This window comes from Misgurnus anguillicaudatus, chromosome 2 (assembly GCF_027580225.2).
Source record: "Misgurnus anguillicaudatus chromosome 2, ASM2758022v2, whole genome shotgun sequence".
Taxonomy (NCBI): Eukaryota; Metazoa; Chordata; class Actinopteri; order Cypriniformes; family Cobitidae; genus Misgurnus; species Misgurnus anguillicaudatus.
In genome coordinates, this window is record NC_073338.2 from 49,411,549 (window position 1) to 49,426,770 (window position 15,222).

Below are 15,222 nucleotides of genomic sequence, written 5' to 3' on the forward strand. Positions count from 1 at the left end.
AGTGGGACGTGGGTCATTACAATAAAAGATAAAGCCTCATTCCCATTTGGAGACTGCGGTCTCCAGCTTTATGGTATTTCTGTATATAAACAATGTTGAATAGCAACCAAAACTTCAAACCTTTCTTGTGATGAAACATTACAGCATCCATGTATGGAACGACATAAAGGGAAATAAATAAATAATTAAAAAAATTATATTATTAAATAAGAACTTTTTGTAATATGTGTAATGTAATTTGCTTTAAACAAAATGTTTACTTTTTTAATTTGTACTTCAAGGGGGATTTTGAAGGGCCAAATGCAAAATTTAGACAGAGATTGCATACATTTATAACACCAAAAGGTCCAGAATGTTACGTTAAAGCTCTTAAAGTCAATCTGTAGTTGATTATTATATCCCCCTAAAGTTCATATTCATCAAATCAAACATTTTCCCACTAAAAATAACTTAAAATATCTTGAATGTAGCTACTACCCAAATGCATTATTTTTATGTACACGCAAATTAGTCCCGCCGTCACTAAGTCACACTAGCTCACACCAGCTCACACTATCGGCTGACATTCGGCTGACAGTTGGCTGACATCACAGTACCACGAGAGTGGATTGACAGCTGATTCCTCCGTAAAATTTCTAGACTCTTGCGGTATTTTGATGATTGGTTCTCGCGGCGCCACATGAAGTTGCACAAACAAGATTATGTCATTGTTTATAACAGGGTTTGCCAAACTGGGTTTACAGGGGGTTTGTGAATTGATGAAATAAATTATTTATTACAGTTAAATCATAAAATGAACAGTTACATAAAAATATAAACAATTTATTTGTTTAATCTGCATGTCATGTGACTATTACACAACACTAAAATATATCAAAAAACTTGTGCAAAATGGACAGATATTATTTATGTACCAAAATTAAGAAAAATGCCACATCAGGGTCGTGCAAAGACATTTTAATGGGCAGGGGCCCAAACCAAAAAGGGGGGACTTGGGGGGGGCATAATTTATATGGTTTTAACAAAATATTACATATAATATAATTATGTGTTATTGATTAGTATCAACTAAGAGAAGTGATTATAATGGAAAATATACTTAATAACAAGAATTACAGTGTGACAAAACTGCTTAATATTCTATGTGGCGGTTTCCTGGAGAGGGATTAGAATAGTCCTAGACTAAAATAAATATAAGAGCTGTCAAAACCTAAAACATCTTGCACTGACATATCTTTTTTGTAAGTTATTTTTGGGGCCATTTTGCCTTTATTGATAGACAGTAAGTAATTGAGAGACGACAGGAAAGTAAAGGGTAAAGAGAGGGGTATGGGATCGGCAAAGGACCTCGAGCCGGGATTCGACTCGGGTTGCCGGAAGTGCGTTTGCACCATATGTCGGATCACTGTCCACTACGCCATCGGCTCTGACACTGACATATCTTAAAATACATCAGTGCCATTTGTTTTGCCTAAAGTAATGTTTTAGTCAGGCATGTTTGTTAAAACTAGTTATATTTCCTAATTTAACTAAGACCTAGTCCTGGCTTAAGATAATCCCTGTCTGGGAGACCACCCCAAAATGATTTACATGCTGGAGCTTTAAATCCATGTTTGCAATGTTGAACTGCCTTTGCAACCTTTCCACTCTGTTTTCCTTTTTGTGAAAACATTGTTTTTTATTTTCTTGTCGACAACGTGTGCCAACAATAGCAAAATTGGTGTTATTTATATTAGATCTCATCGGGTACATTAGATTAGATAAGCACTGTAATTCTAAGATAGATATTTACTTCTAGATATTTACTTGCTAAGTTGTTAGCACACTTAGAAGACCGATAGCAAATCATTACAGACAGAAATACAAAAACAAACAGCACAGGGGGACTTTAAAAGTTTGGGCCCACAGAAGTCACAAAAAAATCTCAGCTCTTCACGTAAGAAATCGCTAGTTGTAAACCGCAGCACGACGTAACCTGTTTGTGCATCTGCATCACACATGCTTGTTTATGGAGGCTTACGGCTATTTCAGACGATGCTAATGTTTGGCTGAGTTACTAATGCTGAAGCGTTCTTTGTTGTTCTTGCAAGACGAACAAATGCTAACCGTGAGAGCCACTTTGTTTCAGCGCTCTCAAATAGCATAACACCAAGGTCAAATGAAGTATTAAAGTATTTTTAGAGTGTTTTTTCTTTACCAGCAATCAATATTTTCCAATGCAGCATGCAGGCTCGAGCGTACTGTGCAGCCCATCATATGTAATGCTTTCTAATGGAAATCATTTCAGCCACAAGTGAGACATATTTGTGAGAAACCAGACGGTGCAAAGCTCTGCCAGATGCAATAATGTGAAGTGCTAACTCTGTCCCCTGCTTTGGGTGTGACTTGTTCTGGCTTATTTAAAACAGAATGGGCAAAAAAAATTGCACTAATTTACCCCAAACAGTCATAAAGTTTCTGGAGTTCAACTGGGACTCCATGTCCAATTTGCTGCAAAACCTTTTTAACATCGCACGTTTAATACCTGAGACAAACTGTAAGATAAAAAATGTGCTATGTTTTAAATGCATCTCCCCAAATAACCTAAAGTGGGTGTTTTTCACATCTACGTTTGTCATTACTGTTAGGACTTTAAATATCTTAAAAAAACATATTTAACATGCTCCAGAAAAAAAATTCTGTCTCAATCTTTTTTATCTTTGTTTGATTACATTTTTCACTAACATGTTTTTGCTGAAACCAAATTGGGCATCCATAAAATAATTGTTGTGAAAATGGGGTTTTCTTATATAACCATTTTTTTGCATACAGTACACATCACATCCCTACTGTACATCATTAAAAGGTAAGATAGGCAATTTCATAAAGGCTAGCCATATAAAGCTAACACTGAAAGTGTAAAGGGCCGTCCACATTATAATGATAACTATAAAAATATAGTTTTAAAAATTATTTTATAAAGAGATTAGCGGAGTTCACACCACAACTATAGCGATAAAGATACAATGAACGATATTGTTGGAAGCACTTTTTTCCACCTGATGAACGACAAACCATTGACAGCCAATCAGATCTATTTGAACGTCAAGTACAATGACAGTGGAGAAGCTCATTGCTGAGGTCTATAACATAAAATGATCTCAGGTCTCCAGCGCTGATGCAGTTGCTGTGAAATACACTATGTAATGCTTTTTATTGTACTACACTGACTACGCACTACGTATTACACAAACTACTAAATTCACTGTTTAGAGTTACGCAAAATGCAGCGTGTTTAGGACATTTGCTGGTTACCAGTGTGTTAATGCAACACCATATTTACATATTCAGTGACATGTAAACAATTGCAAAAGTTTTTATTACAAGAAATATGCAATATTAAAGCGACACCATGTAATTTTTCAAACTTCATAATACATTTTCAAGACCATTGTGATAGTACTTCGACTTTAAATAGGTTGAATGACATTTCTACCATAGCCTGACGGGGTCTGTATCGCTTTTACTCGTACTTTAAAACTTAGGGTTTCTGGTAGTAACCAGAGCACAAAAAAAACTACAAAATTCGACTGCTTTACGGCATACGTCACTTCCTCAGCACAATTTTTTTATCGTGAATTTTGCTGGAGGCTACTTAAGGAGTGTAGAGAGCAACTTCTATTATGTGACTCTGTGGCACCGTGTTAGTGTCACGTACCTATGACCCAGGTTCGATTCTCCTTTAAGGCAATTTTTTATATAAACTCACAATCTTGATTCATACATAAATATATCTTGCATATAGTTCCCTGTATTCAGATGCTGCATTCACATGTTCACGTATTTACATTTCTTTTACTGTCTATATTTACATTACAATCCAGGATGCTATAGCAGTCAAACTTGCTCAAACTCACACAGTGTAAAATCAAACCCTATTCATTCACCAATCAGATTCGAGCGTTTCTCTCTTCTCTCTTCCTCATTTGCTGCGTTCCGCTGTCACTCGCGTGACGTATTACAAAGCGGCAGACGCAGACCTAGTAAACACATCGGTTTACTTGGATTTGGAGCTACAATTTTCACATAAAAGAGAGGAAAAACGAGCGCCATTGCGGAAAATCCTGGTGGCGAGGGAGAGAGAGACGATGCAACAATATTTGTTTGGAAAAAGGCAAGGAAATACTTCTGGTCGTTTCTCAATTGGAAGGCTGCAGCCTCCGGAGGTCAAATTCGCATTCACATTCGCAAGTCATAAGCATACTGCAACAATTTACGATTAACTAAGTATAACAATCAACTTTATAATTGTTAATATTCTGAAATAAGACAGTCTTGATGACGTATGCAGCTTAGAAATACGACATCCGGAGGCTGCAACCTTCAGATTGAGAAATGGCTTCTGCCACGAGTTCCTCATCAGAAAGTTGTATTAACATGACTGCGTTTCTCCCTGATGCCTCATAATGTTGATCATTTAGCATTTTAAAGGTTTAGTTTTTAGTTTAGTTTTAAGGTTGGCCAGTTATTTTCCTTTGCGACAGTGCTGCGGCACTTGTGGCCTCTAGGGGCGCTAGGCGTGAAAAATACATGTCTAGCGCCCCCTAGTGGCCAAAATGTTCCACGGTGTGCCTTTATTGCCATTAAAGGCAAGTGATTTGAGCGAGTTCTGCCCACAAATTAACAAAGTTATTGTTATCGTCGGGTGGTGTGGACGCTAATATAGTTATTGTTATAGTTAACGTTATAGTTATCGTAATAATGTGACCCTCCCTTCAGAGCCAAGCCTCCTCAAAAATATGAACTCTTTAAGAAATTTCTTAATTCAGAATTTTTTCTTTATAGTCATTTTAAAGACTAATCTTTGTTTTTACATCCGTTTCTTGTTGAATTTTTTAAATATATTTTATGCATCTTTCAGGGGTGGTGTAAAGTAGTCACCGTTTGCTTTCCATTCTCGCTTGGATGGTTTTATGGCAACAAAATAATCAAACAGCTTTTGTGGCCCAAACTCAACTCCAAGTAGACGTCCACAAACAATCAATAACACCAAAGTTCTTCTAGAGTAGATTATTTTAATAACAAGCTAAATAAAAAAGTAAATTGTCTTAGTCCCAATCATAGCTAAAGCGTATCAAGTACTACAATGAGTTAACGTTACTGTGTAAAATTTTGCGGTGGCAAATTCTAGAATATCAAAGTGTCTAAATGTGGGAGATCTTTTTCCTACTTAGCCCCCAAGCTCTGGAATAAATTACCCATCAATGTTCGAGAATCAGACACAGTCGATCAATTTAAAGACTAAACTAAAGACATTTCTCTTTAACAAAGCATTGACATAATTTGTCTAGTAAATAATAAATATACTTATGCTGCAATAGTTAGCTTGTCCGGAACAGAGCACAGTTTCATCCATTATACTGTATGACACTTACATTATATGTGAGCGGTCCCTACGCTAATAGGATTTTGTTTCTCTCTCCCTGTCTCGTCCTTGAACCCGAGGACAATGAGACTAAGGGGCTGGACACACCAAAACTTTTAAACGCGGCTGAAAACGCCTTGAGGACCCCGAATGCCAGCTGTTTTTCAGCTAAGTGCCAGCTTTCTTCAGCTGAGCGCTTTGGTAGCTGTGATACTTCAGCTGCGAGCCGGTTGGTTGCTGTGGTAATGTCCCGCCCCTCCTCCACTGTGATTGGGCAGCCGTGTGAGAACTGACATTGACGAGCGGAGCTTTTCTCCCAAAGTTGAATCTCTGTCAACTCTCGACGCTCAGCGCCGAGCCCGGAAAAACCGCCGAGCACCGGTTTTCAGCGCGGAAAAAAACGCAGAGCGCCGGTTTTCAGCGCGGAAAAAACCCGCTAGCTGCTGGCTTATTTGAAAAACGCAGAGCTTCCATTGGAAACAATTGAAAACATGCGCCGGCCGCAGGCGTAAAAGGGTTGGTGTGCACGCCCCCTAACAGAGCTAGTTCCTGCTGCCGTGAAGCTCATCACACCACTCATCTACTGGCCTTCCTTCAATGTGATGCCCAGATGATGTCTGACCTACGACCACCGACCGAATTTGAATTCCCATAAAATTTTATAATATGCTATTTAATATGTAGTTTATCTTCTATAGGATCACCTATGTCTGGCTCGGTCTCTCAAAGGTTTTTTTCCTAGGAGTTTTTTTCAACCCCTAGGGAGTCATCTGACATTGGCTTAACTTAGAACTCTATTCAATACGTTACATTATACTACGGGTCTGTTGAATGCTTGAATCGCTGAATTGGCTGATAAACGTTCTGAGGTGTGCAATTATTTTCTGGGAAACACACAGTGAACGTAGTTCCAGGCAGCTCTCTTACCGTTCCATATCACTTCACATAGTTAACTGTAATAACAGACTAACAAAAACAACATGACAGACGATTTTCAGAGGCAATAACAGCGCTGTTTAGAGACGCACAGAGGTAGCCTCGTTCACATAATCTCTCTCTCTTTATCGCTCGCCCTCTCTCTCTCTCTCTCTCTCTCTCTCTCTCTCTCTCTCTCTCTCTCTTTCTTTCTATCTGTGTGTCTCTGTCGCTCTCGCTCTCTTTCTAATAACTTCATTAATAACTGCATTAGAATGCTATCAATGGCCAGCTTTAAAATGACGTTTTAGAACAGGCAAAAGAGCCATTGGATGAAACGTGGAAGAAATAGTCCTACTCACAATAGTGATTTAAGTACAAAAAACAAACGAATCCCTTCAAATATATCATGTGATCGATGTCTTGAGGTGTGGTAACCGTAGTATAAGGGGAATAATTGACTCCAGGCCTTTGAATTATTTAAAAATAATGCACACCTGAATAATGCGTCACCACTTCGGGTATGCATTATTTTTCTAATAATTCAACAGCCGGTCGTCAATTATTCCTTACTTATTACTACGCTTACTAGTAAGGTTTAATCTTAGCCCCTGTACTTTGCTACTTTTGTTGTCCTCTGATTTTTTGTGTGTTTTCTTTTGTTTTTATTAAAAGCTTTGGTAACAATTAAACAATTGTTAAAAGCGCTATATAAATTAAATTGAATTGCATTAAATTAAAATGAATGTATACAATGTTAGCTACAGATCCTTGAATTCTTGCCTGGCTGCTAAACCTCTCCGTACAGCTGTGATCCATGCTTGTCGTCTCTCCTCATCTTGAGGAAACCCAACATTTTTTATTTTATTAAGGTATTTGTTCCAGAGGTCAATTTATATAGAGCAATAAACAAACACAGACCGGATGTTAATTTTGGGCCAGGTGCGTATCTGTGGCAAAGAGCCTTTTTCCGATGAAATAAAAGAACATGCAGGGTTGTCAGACCTGCCAAACAAAACCACCCCAACGCTCAATGAAAACTGGCCCAATGATCATACCACAAATACCAAAATGTTTCTTCCACAAATAAAATCATCTTACCCTTAAGATTGACCGCTTATGAACCACCTTCAAGGTATCAGCATACTGTATATACTACAGTATATAATACTACAGGCAGTGCTTTGTAACTAGCATATGAGTATCAAACAAGACTGAACCAACCCAAGATAAATAACACGACACCCAGTATAAACAGATCTTTAACAAATCAATGCTTAACAGAATCTAACAGATTAAAATCTCTTCAACATTATGTTCAGATAAATCCAGTGAAAAATCAACTCATAGCTTTAGACGTAATAAACAAATAGTTCAAATACTTATATCCATTCAACAACACAACCCTTTAAAGCTTAAAGAGATAGTTCAACCTAAAATGAAAATTCTGTCATCGTTTACTCACCTTCATGTTGATCTAAACCGGTTTCTTTATTGTGTTGAACACAAAAAAAGATATTTTGATCATAGATGGTAAGCACATTTGACAGCATCAATTGACTTCCATAGTATTTGTTTTCCAACTGTGGAAGTCAATGGGTATCGTAAACTATGTGGTTACCATCATTTATTAAAGCATTTTCTTATGTATTCAATGACATAAAGAAACTCATACAGGATCAACATAAGGATGAGTAAATGATGACAGAATTTTAATTTTTGGGTGAAGTATCCCTTTAATAAATCGGTTTTAAGAGCATTCAACAGTAGTTCCAGAATTTAAACAAAATAATAATAAATATAGGGTGAATAAAGTTAAATGAAAGAAAAGCATTGTGTCTGTGTCATGTTAAGCTATATGGGTTTCCATCCAAAGGTGAATCAATTTTTTTCAAAATTAACAAAAAAAAAAGAAAAACAAATAAATGCGAATTAGGTGCGTTTCCATCAAGTTGTTCGAGCGAATGATGGTGATATTGGTAAATTAGTAACCAACAGTAAATAAAACAAGGCACGCTTAGAAAATGGAGACAGGACTGCATTTAGTTACGACCGGGCAAGTTATAAATTTACTAGCAGTGCAGCTTGTAATTGCCAAACCGAATGCTGTGCACAGAAGAAGGAATGCAGCATTTTTGATGTAGGCACTAGTAGCAAGGGCATTATGACGACATCGAGCCCCATATATGGGAAAGACAACTCCAGCAGAAACAGCTAGACGGTCAGGATTGGGGGTTTAATGTTCGTTAGATCAGAATTGATTTGGCTAATGCGTTTCCATCTCCAATTATTCACATTTACTCTTTATCGCATAAATAAAAATCCACCTCAAGCGAGCGTATTAACTCATTTGTGAATTAAGGGTTTTCCATCACTCGTTTCATATGTGACACTTCAAAATGCGCATAACATCATGGTGATGGAAACCCGGCTATTAATGGTATCAGATGGTATTGCCATGGTACCTTACTTTGGGATCGTAACAGAGCAGGGGCCTCATTTATAAAGTGTGCGTACGCACAAAACAGGGCTGGAAACGTGCGTACGCCAGTTCCCACGCAAAAGTTGTGATTTATAAAAAATAAAAATTGATTGGGAGAATGGGCTTGCAGGGTGGGATAGGATGATTCATGTACACACACTTGCAGGTGATCTGTGATTTATAAAGGGAACATTGCTTTGTTTTCAGCCTGGTCTCACTGTTAATACGTAGTATTTTCACGTAACTTTAAAAAGCAAAAAACTTATTTTTTTGTACATTTAAATAGATGCTAAAAAGTACAATGTAGATGTATTTACAACATTTAAACGTAGCATTATTACGTTTTGACAGCTAAAAAACGTAAAACATTTATGTATCTTTCATTCCATAAAGATTGCTGTATAATTTCCTTTTAACCATTTTAGCGATAATTTACCACCTTAACCCTACCCAAACCTTACCCTAAACCCAAACCTTACCCTAAACCCAAACTCTTTTTATACAAAATGTTTAAATACGTAATGTATTCTTTTTAAATTATGCAACTTAACGGACAGATATGTTTAGGAACATATTAATAACAATATAGCATTCAAAAGATATTTTAATAACAGTTTAATAAAATCATTTAACGTAACTGTTTCAAAAAATCATAACAGACAGACAAGTGTGTGATCACAACAACTTATTTATTGCCAATATTAAAATCAGTACCAAAAGTAGTTAAAATGACAATGTGCTGCAGCCAAGGACCTCTCTGGAGTATATGAAGTAAAGTAAAGAGAAGTATTAAAGTTATTAATCCAAGAGTTTGATCAGCGTTGATCCGGCTTCCCTCTGTCACGGCGCGCTTTTTTAATTTCAAACGTAAACCATCGGAAATGGAAATTACGCAAATATGTCACGTGGCACTCAAAGAGCCAATGAGCTTTTGATATCACTGCCATAAAGTAATGTGTCGTAAAGCTTCTTGAGGCTGGATATTTGAATTTACATTAACGAACGCGCGATCTGACGTTACGGTTGCTGATGAGAACTCGAATCAAGATCGCTGGATAAAGGGCTGAATTTGGATCTGTTCCTCGCAATCGTATGAATTATAAAGATGTCGATTACAACAAATGAATAAAAGTAACCTCTTTTGTGAATTTATGTTGTATTTTGTTGTAATTATTGCTTAGTAGTAATAATAGTGTATTGCATAGAAGACAGTATGAGAAAACGCGTTATTGTGTGTCATGGCAAACAAACTAAATATAAATACAGAAATGCTATTCATTTTAATGTTTTAAAATGTTAAATATTGTGAAATTCTCTGAATATCATAATCATTTCATTAGGTAAATGGGTACTGTCTTAAATAAATAAGCCAGAAAATATGACTGAAAACATGTCATTGTTATGAGTAAGAAACGCAAATGCCCGCGATTTTAATATTTATGAATAGGAGTAACTTACGTACAAATTTGTACGTTTGTAAAGCTGTAAATACGTAAATAATTTACGTATTAGTCCTGTCAAAACGTCGATATTGTACGTTTCAGTGTGTTTTAAACGTAAGTAAATGTACGTATTGTACAACCACACTGAAACGTAAAAATACACACGTATTCTCATGAGATCACGTTGTTGTTTTATAAGTCTTCATATTGTTTGGTGTATGCCATTTTTGGCTTTTGTGCGTACGTAGACTTTTAGTAAGGATCCTACGCACAGTTTTATAAATGAGGCCCCTGGGCAATATACCTAAAATTTGATGTCTTGATATATTTCCACACTTTGATGATACTAGATATGTTTCTCAATATTTTCGCTCTAGAATAGTTAAAAATTCAATCTTCTTCCATCCCAATTAAATAAAGTCAGAAAAAAAACATATTCTGTCATTTTATCTCAATAACACGTACTGCACATTTATCTCAATAATACGTACTGTAACATTCAATATAATGCCCAACCCTAGGCACGAAATACTAAATAATTGCCAGATTTAGTACTCGGGTAACCTCAAAGGCAGGTGGCACAAGTACCAAAATACATTTTGTTTATACACTTAAAAAAAGTAAAAAGGTTGTCACTGAGACATTGGAGTTGGATTCTTCTTCAAGGCACTGTGCACATTAAGTGGATAACACTTGGCAAAACACTAACATCCCATAATAGTTAATTTTATAGTCTACATTTCCATAAATGCTTAATCACATTTGCATATTCCCACGACTGAAATCCAGAGAAAGCCCTGATAAGTCTCTCTGAAGCCAGGCATCCACTTCTGCTTAACTATTGATGAGAGTGTAAGTGGACCACTTAAAAATCTCCTTTCCTCTTCCTCTTTCATCTCATTCCACGAAACCGTTCTCTTATACATAATTAACAAACAGAAAACAAGCATACGTACAGTATATACTGTACCTCAAGAGAGCTGCTATCTTCAGTACAGGAATGAACCAGAAGTCCGTAAACACGTAAGACAAAAACATAGCTCATAGAATTTGGCTTCCCTGTGATGTCATAAGGAAATCTTATTATAATATTACCGCCCCTTAATCTGCACTATCCAACCACAGCATTGTCATTTTAGTGCACACAAAAAAAACACACACAAAACAGCAAATTTTTCCTCACACTTACAAAGTGTCAATTTTAACATGCTATAATAAATTATCTATATGGTATCTTGAGCTAAAACTTCACATATGTACTCTGGGGACAACAAAGATTTATTTAACATCTTAAAAATGTCCCCTTTAAATACATTTTATATGTCTTTCGTTTCTATTAGTTCCTTGTGTTTGGCCTGTCTCTTGTTTTATGCATACAGTCTCTGTAGCATCAATGTCTGTATCTCACAGTCAGCATCTGCAGTCTCAGCAACATCTTTTTGACTGGCCAGTAAAGCTTGTGTAAACCATGCAATTGAGAAATAAAACAGCCTGACTTGACTTGTGACTAATCATTGTGATAAGTTCTCAGTAACAATAGCACCTTTTCAACTAAATGGATCAAAACTAATTTAAGCCTTTATCAAACCTTAAATCTTGCCTCTTTCACAGTGTGCATGCACGAATCCATTCTTCTGAACCAAAGCCACAATATATGGCCACTTCAGTGTACAATGCTTTTATCTGATGCTTTGCAAGCGTTTCTGGATTGTCCATGGACCAAATAGATGAACTTGCTGCAGTGGTTGTGTGTCACTGTAGTGATGCGGTAATGCGTCGCTTACCTTGCATGGTTACGCTGGAGGGTTCGGGGAAGAGAGGGATGAGCAGCAGGTACAGGAGGTAGATGAAGGACAGACCGTTGTATCTGAACAGACATGCTGCAGAGAGAAGACATCAGAAAAACACATTATTAGGTGGTGAATTAAAGAAACTGTTCTTGAAGGCATTTCTTGAAACTATCGTTTTTTTTCTGTTCTTCAACTTTCTTGAATTGTTATGCATGCAGGATAATAGTGAAGTAAAATGATTATCCTACACTCTTAAATAAAAAATTGATTGTGAAATGTGAAACATTGATTATCATGGTGAAATAAGAAAATGTAATTATTATCATCTCTCCACTAATACATAGTCATTAATACTAACATCATAAATAAAAAGACATTCATGGACTAGTTATGTCATAAACTTTAAAAGAAAGACAACTTGAATCCATGACGTCACAGATACATTATCATTAAACATACCGCAGATAAGTAATATCATTTTGTTTTAAGAAGAACTTGTAAAAAATACCAACAATGAATATTGTTAAAAAATGGTCAGAAAAGGTACCTATAGCTGTCACTTGGGTGATACACTTTAAAAGTACACTATGCATCTAGGCCCAAACTAGGCCCTGCAAGTTTGCCTGAAATGACCTTTAATTTGGCCCATCATGTCACATGAGATAAGGAGAAATATAAACGTCATTGACCCAGATGTTCATATTTTTGATTAAACATTTTCTCAAATGTAACATTTTTTGTTTTATTTGTAAATTACAAAAACGTAAATTGAAATTAAATGCAAGAAATTGAGGTGAATATTTTTTTTATGTACATGCATACTTAAAGATGTATAACATGTAACCCAAAACCCAATGAACTCGGGTACTATAGGCTAATATTGGAGAGGTCAAGGCAGTGACACACAAACCAAAAAAATTTTTAAAAATTATGTGCAAAATTATTTAGTATTTACAACATTTACCTCTTAGTTATGCATAAACAGACTAATGTTTGCTTATTTGTTTTTTAAATATTAAAAAATTATCAATCAGGAGAATGAGGGCAACTTTCATTTTAATATAACACAGTTTGATTTTTGGCCCTTGGTAGGAAAAAGTTTGGGCACCCATGATCTAAAGATTAGTACCTCAGAGGCAGGGCCGCCTTAACCTAATGTGAGGCCCCGGGGCTAAGAGGTTTTGTAGTCCCCCTTCCCCTCGCTTTATGGTCTTTTTTTTAAGTGTAATATCTAGGTAATCTACATATCAAAATGCATTAGTTTCTTTTGAGACATACAACAGTGAGTTTTCCCTCTTTGAGCCAGAAAACACCATAATATCATTATTAAAGGCGGAGTCCACGATGTTTGAAAAACGCATTGGAAAAGAAGACGGGCCGACTACCAAAACACACTTATAGCCAATCAAATCAAATCAAATGCCGGGTTGCGTATGTGTGGGGCGGGTCTATCAACAGAAGGTCCAGATTCTATTGGGGTAGGGGCGTGTTTGTTTAGGTGATTTCAAATATCAACATTTGCTTTGAAACATCATGGACTCCGCCTTTAACATCACTGAGCCCACTTGAGCATAAACACAAGACACTTTATTTAACAACCACACACATCAACATGTGGTGATAATAAAACCAAAATGTGTGAAAGTATATATGTTTATAAGCTTTATATTTATATAGTTTTTGGAATATACAAATTTGCAGAAAATTGCCACTCACTAACTAAATGCTCAGTACAGTTTTAAAAATATGATAAGTTAAAGTTAGTTTTAAAGTGAAAATGCATTAATGATAACAAAAGATAAGTCTTTATAGACAGAATCTTGTTTTTTAATCATTTATTTATTTTGTAGGCTATTGAAGATATAGTATGCATTGTATTTAGTATTTATGCATACATAAGCATGTAAAACGACCAAGTATGAATATGCACAATACAGACAGGGAACATACCTGTATATAAGATCTTTAGATAATGAGATTATAAATATGAATGGTGCTATCAGGGGATGATCATTTGATATGGTCTTGTCGCTCTTTACTTTCTAAGACTTGCACCTTTACCGTTGCGTCTCTTTCTCCTCTTTCTAAACTAACGGCGCGTCAAACTACATCCCTCCCGCTGCGCACGCGTCACTGATATAAACGCGAGTAAACTTAAACTTTATAACAACTACAGTAACAGCATTATGTGCGGAAACTCCTTTCTTAATTTAGCTGCACAGTTTCTTGCGCACGTTTGAAGAGACTTCTTCATGCCAGAGACTCAGACAGCTGCAGGAGCACAGAGAGAGCGAACGAGCGAGCGCGGGCACGAAAGAGAGAGAGATCTGCACCTCACTAGTGCTTGTGCTTATTATGAAATTTCAGAAATTACCCTTTCATTTGTTGGTGGATTATTTCCCGTTTCTCTGTCACACTCAGTCTAACGTGCAGGAATGTCAAGTTGACAACGCGCACTTAATTACATTACGCGGAATAAAAAATATGTTACGTCTAACACTTTATTTCACGTTAAGTTACAACGGACCAATCAGCAGCCATGAAACGTGCAATTAGAGTGATTGACAGAAAACCTGACAAGTTACAAAACAATATGACCTTTTCAGCTAATCATGAACGCAAACTTGGGAGGCCCTTGAACTTGGGAGGCCCCTGGGCTTCAGCCCAGGTAAGCCCGTGCATTAAGGCGGCCTTGCTCAGAGGTGCATCCCAGCTAAGAGGTGCATTGAAAAGTTCTAAGAACGTTCCTTGAACGTTTCCAACATTCCCAAACATGTTCTGTCAATGTTAAAAGTGTCTAGTTTCTTTTATGTTTTAAAAACGTTTCTTGGTTGTCTGAACTTTAGAGAAATGTTATATTCTATCATTTTCAAATGTTATGACAATGTCATGTTTTAATGTTCACACAATGTTTAAAACAACTGCTTCTATATTTACTTTTTTTGCTTGTTATGTAAATAATAAAGAAACATAGCGTTACATAAAACATATTTTAAAACTGTTATAAACATTATTTCTGAATGTTTGGTGAAATATTGCTTTAGAAAACACAATTCACTTATTAGGTTTAGATGTTGATGTTTTGTTTCATTTAAACTCAAGTTCCAAATATGGTGATCAGTGTTTGTTTTAGGTGGGCTCTAGACATTTGACTTATAGCTTATACTGTAGGCAAAAGAAGCTTTTAAT

At 36.3% G+C, this 15,222-nt stretch overlaps 1 protein-coding gene across 1 annotated transcript in view; it reads right to left on the minus strand.

The window, feature by feature from the left end:
* Nucleotides 1–15,222, minus strand: part of LOC129443167 (piezo-type mechanosensitive ion channel component 2) — a 146,674-nt gene that overhangs the window by 117,853 nt on the left and 13,599 nt on the right. Inside the window, exon 2 of the mRNA XM_073857068.1 lies at nucleotides 12,028–12,123. Coding sequence (XP_073713169.1) covers nucleotides 12,028–12,123 — 96 coding nt within the window. The remainder of the gene's footprint in view (nucleotides 1–12,027; nucleotides 12,124–15,222) is intronic.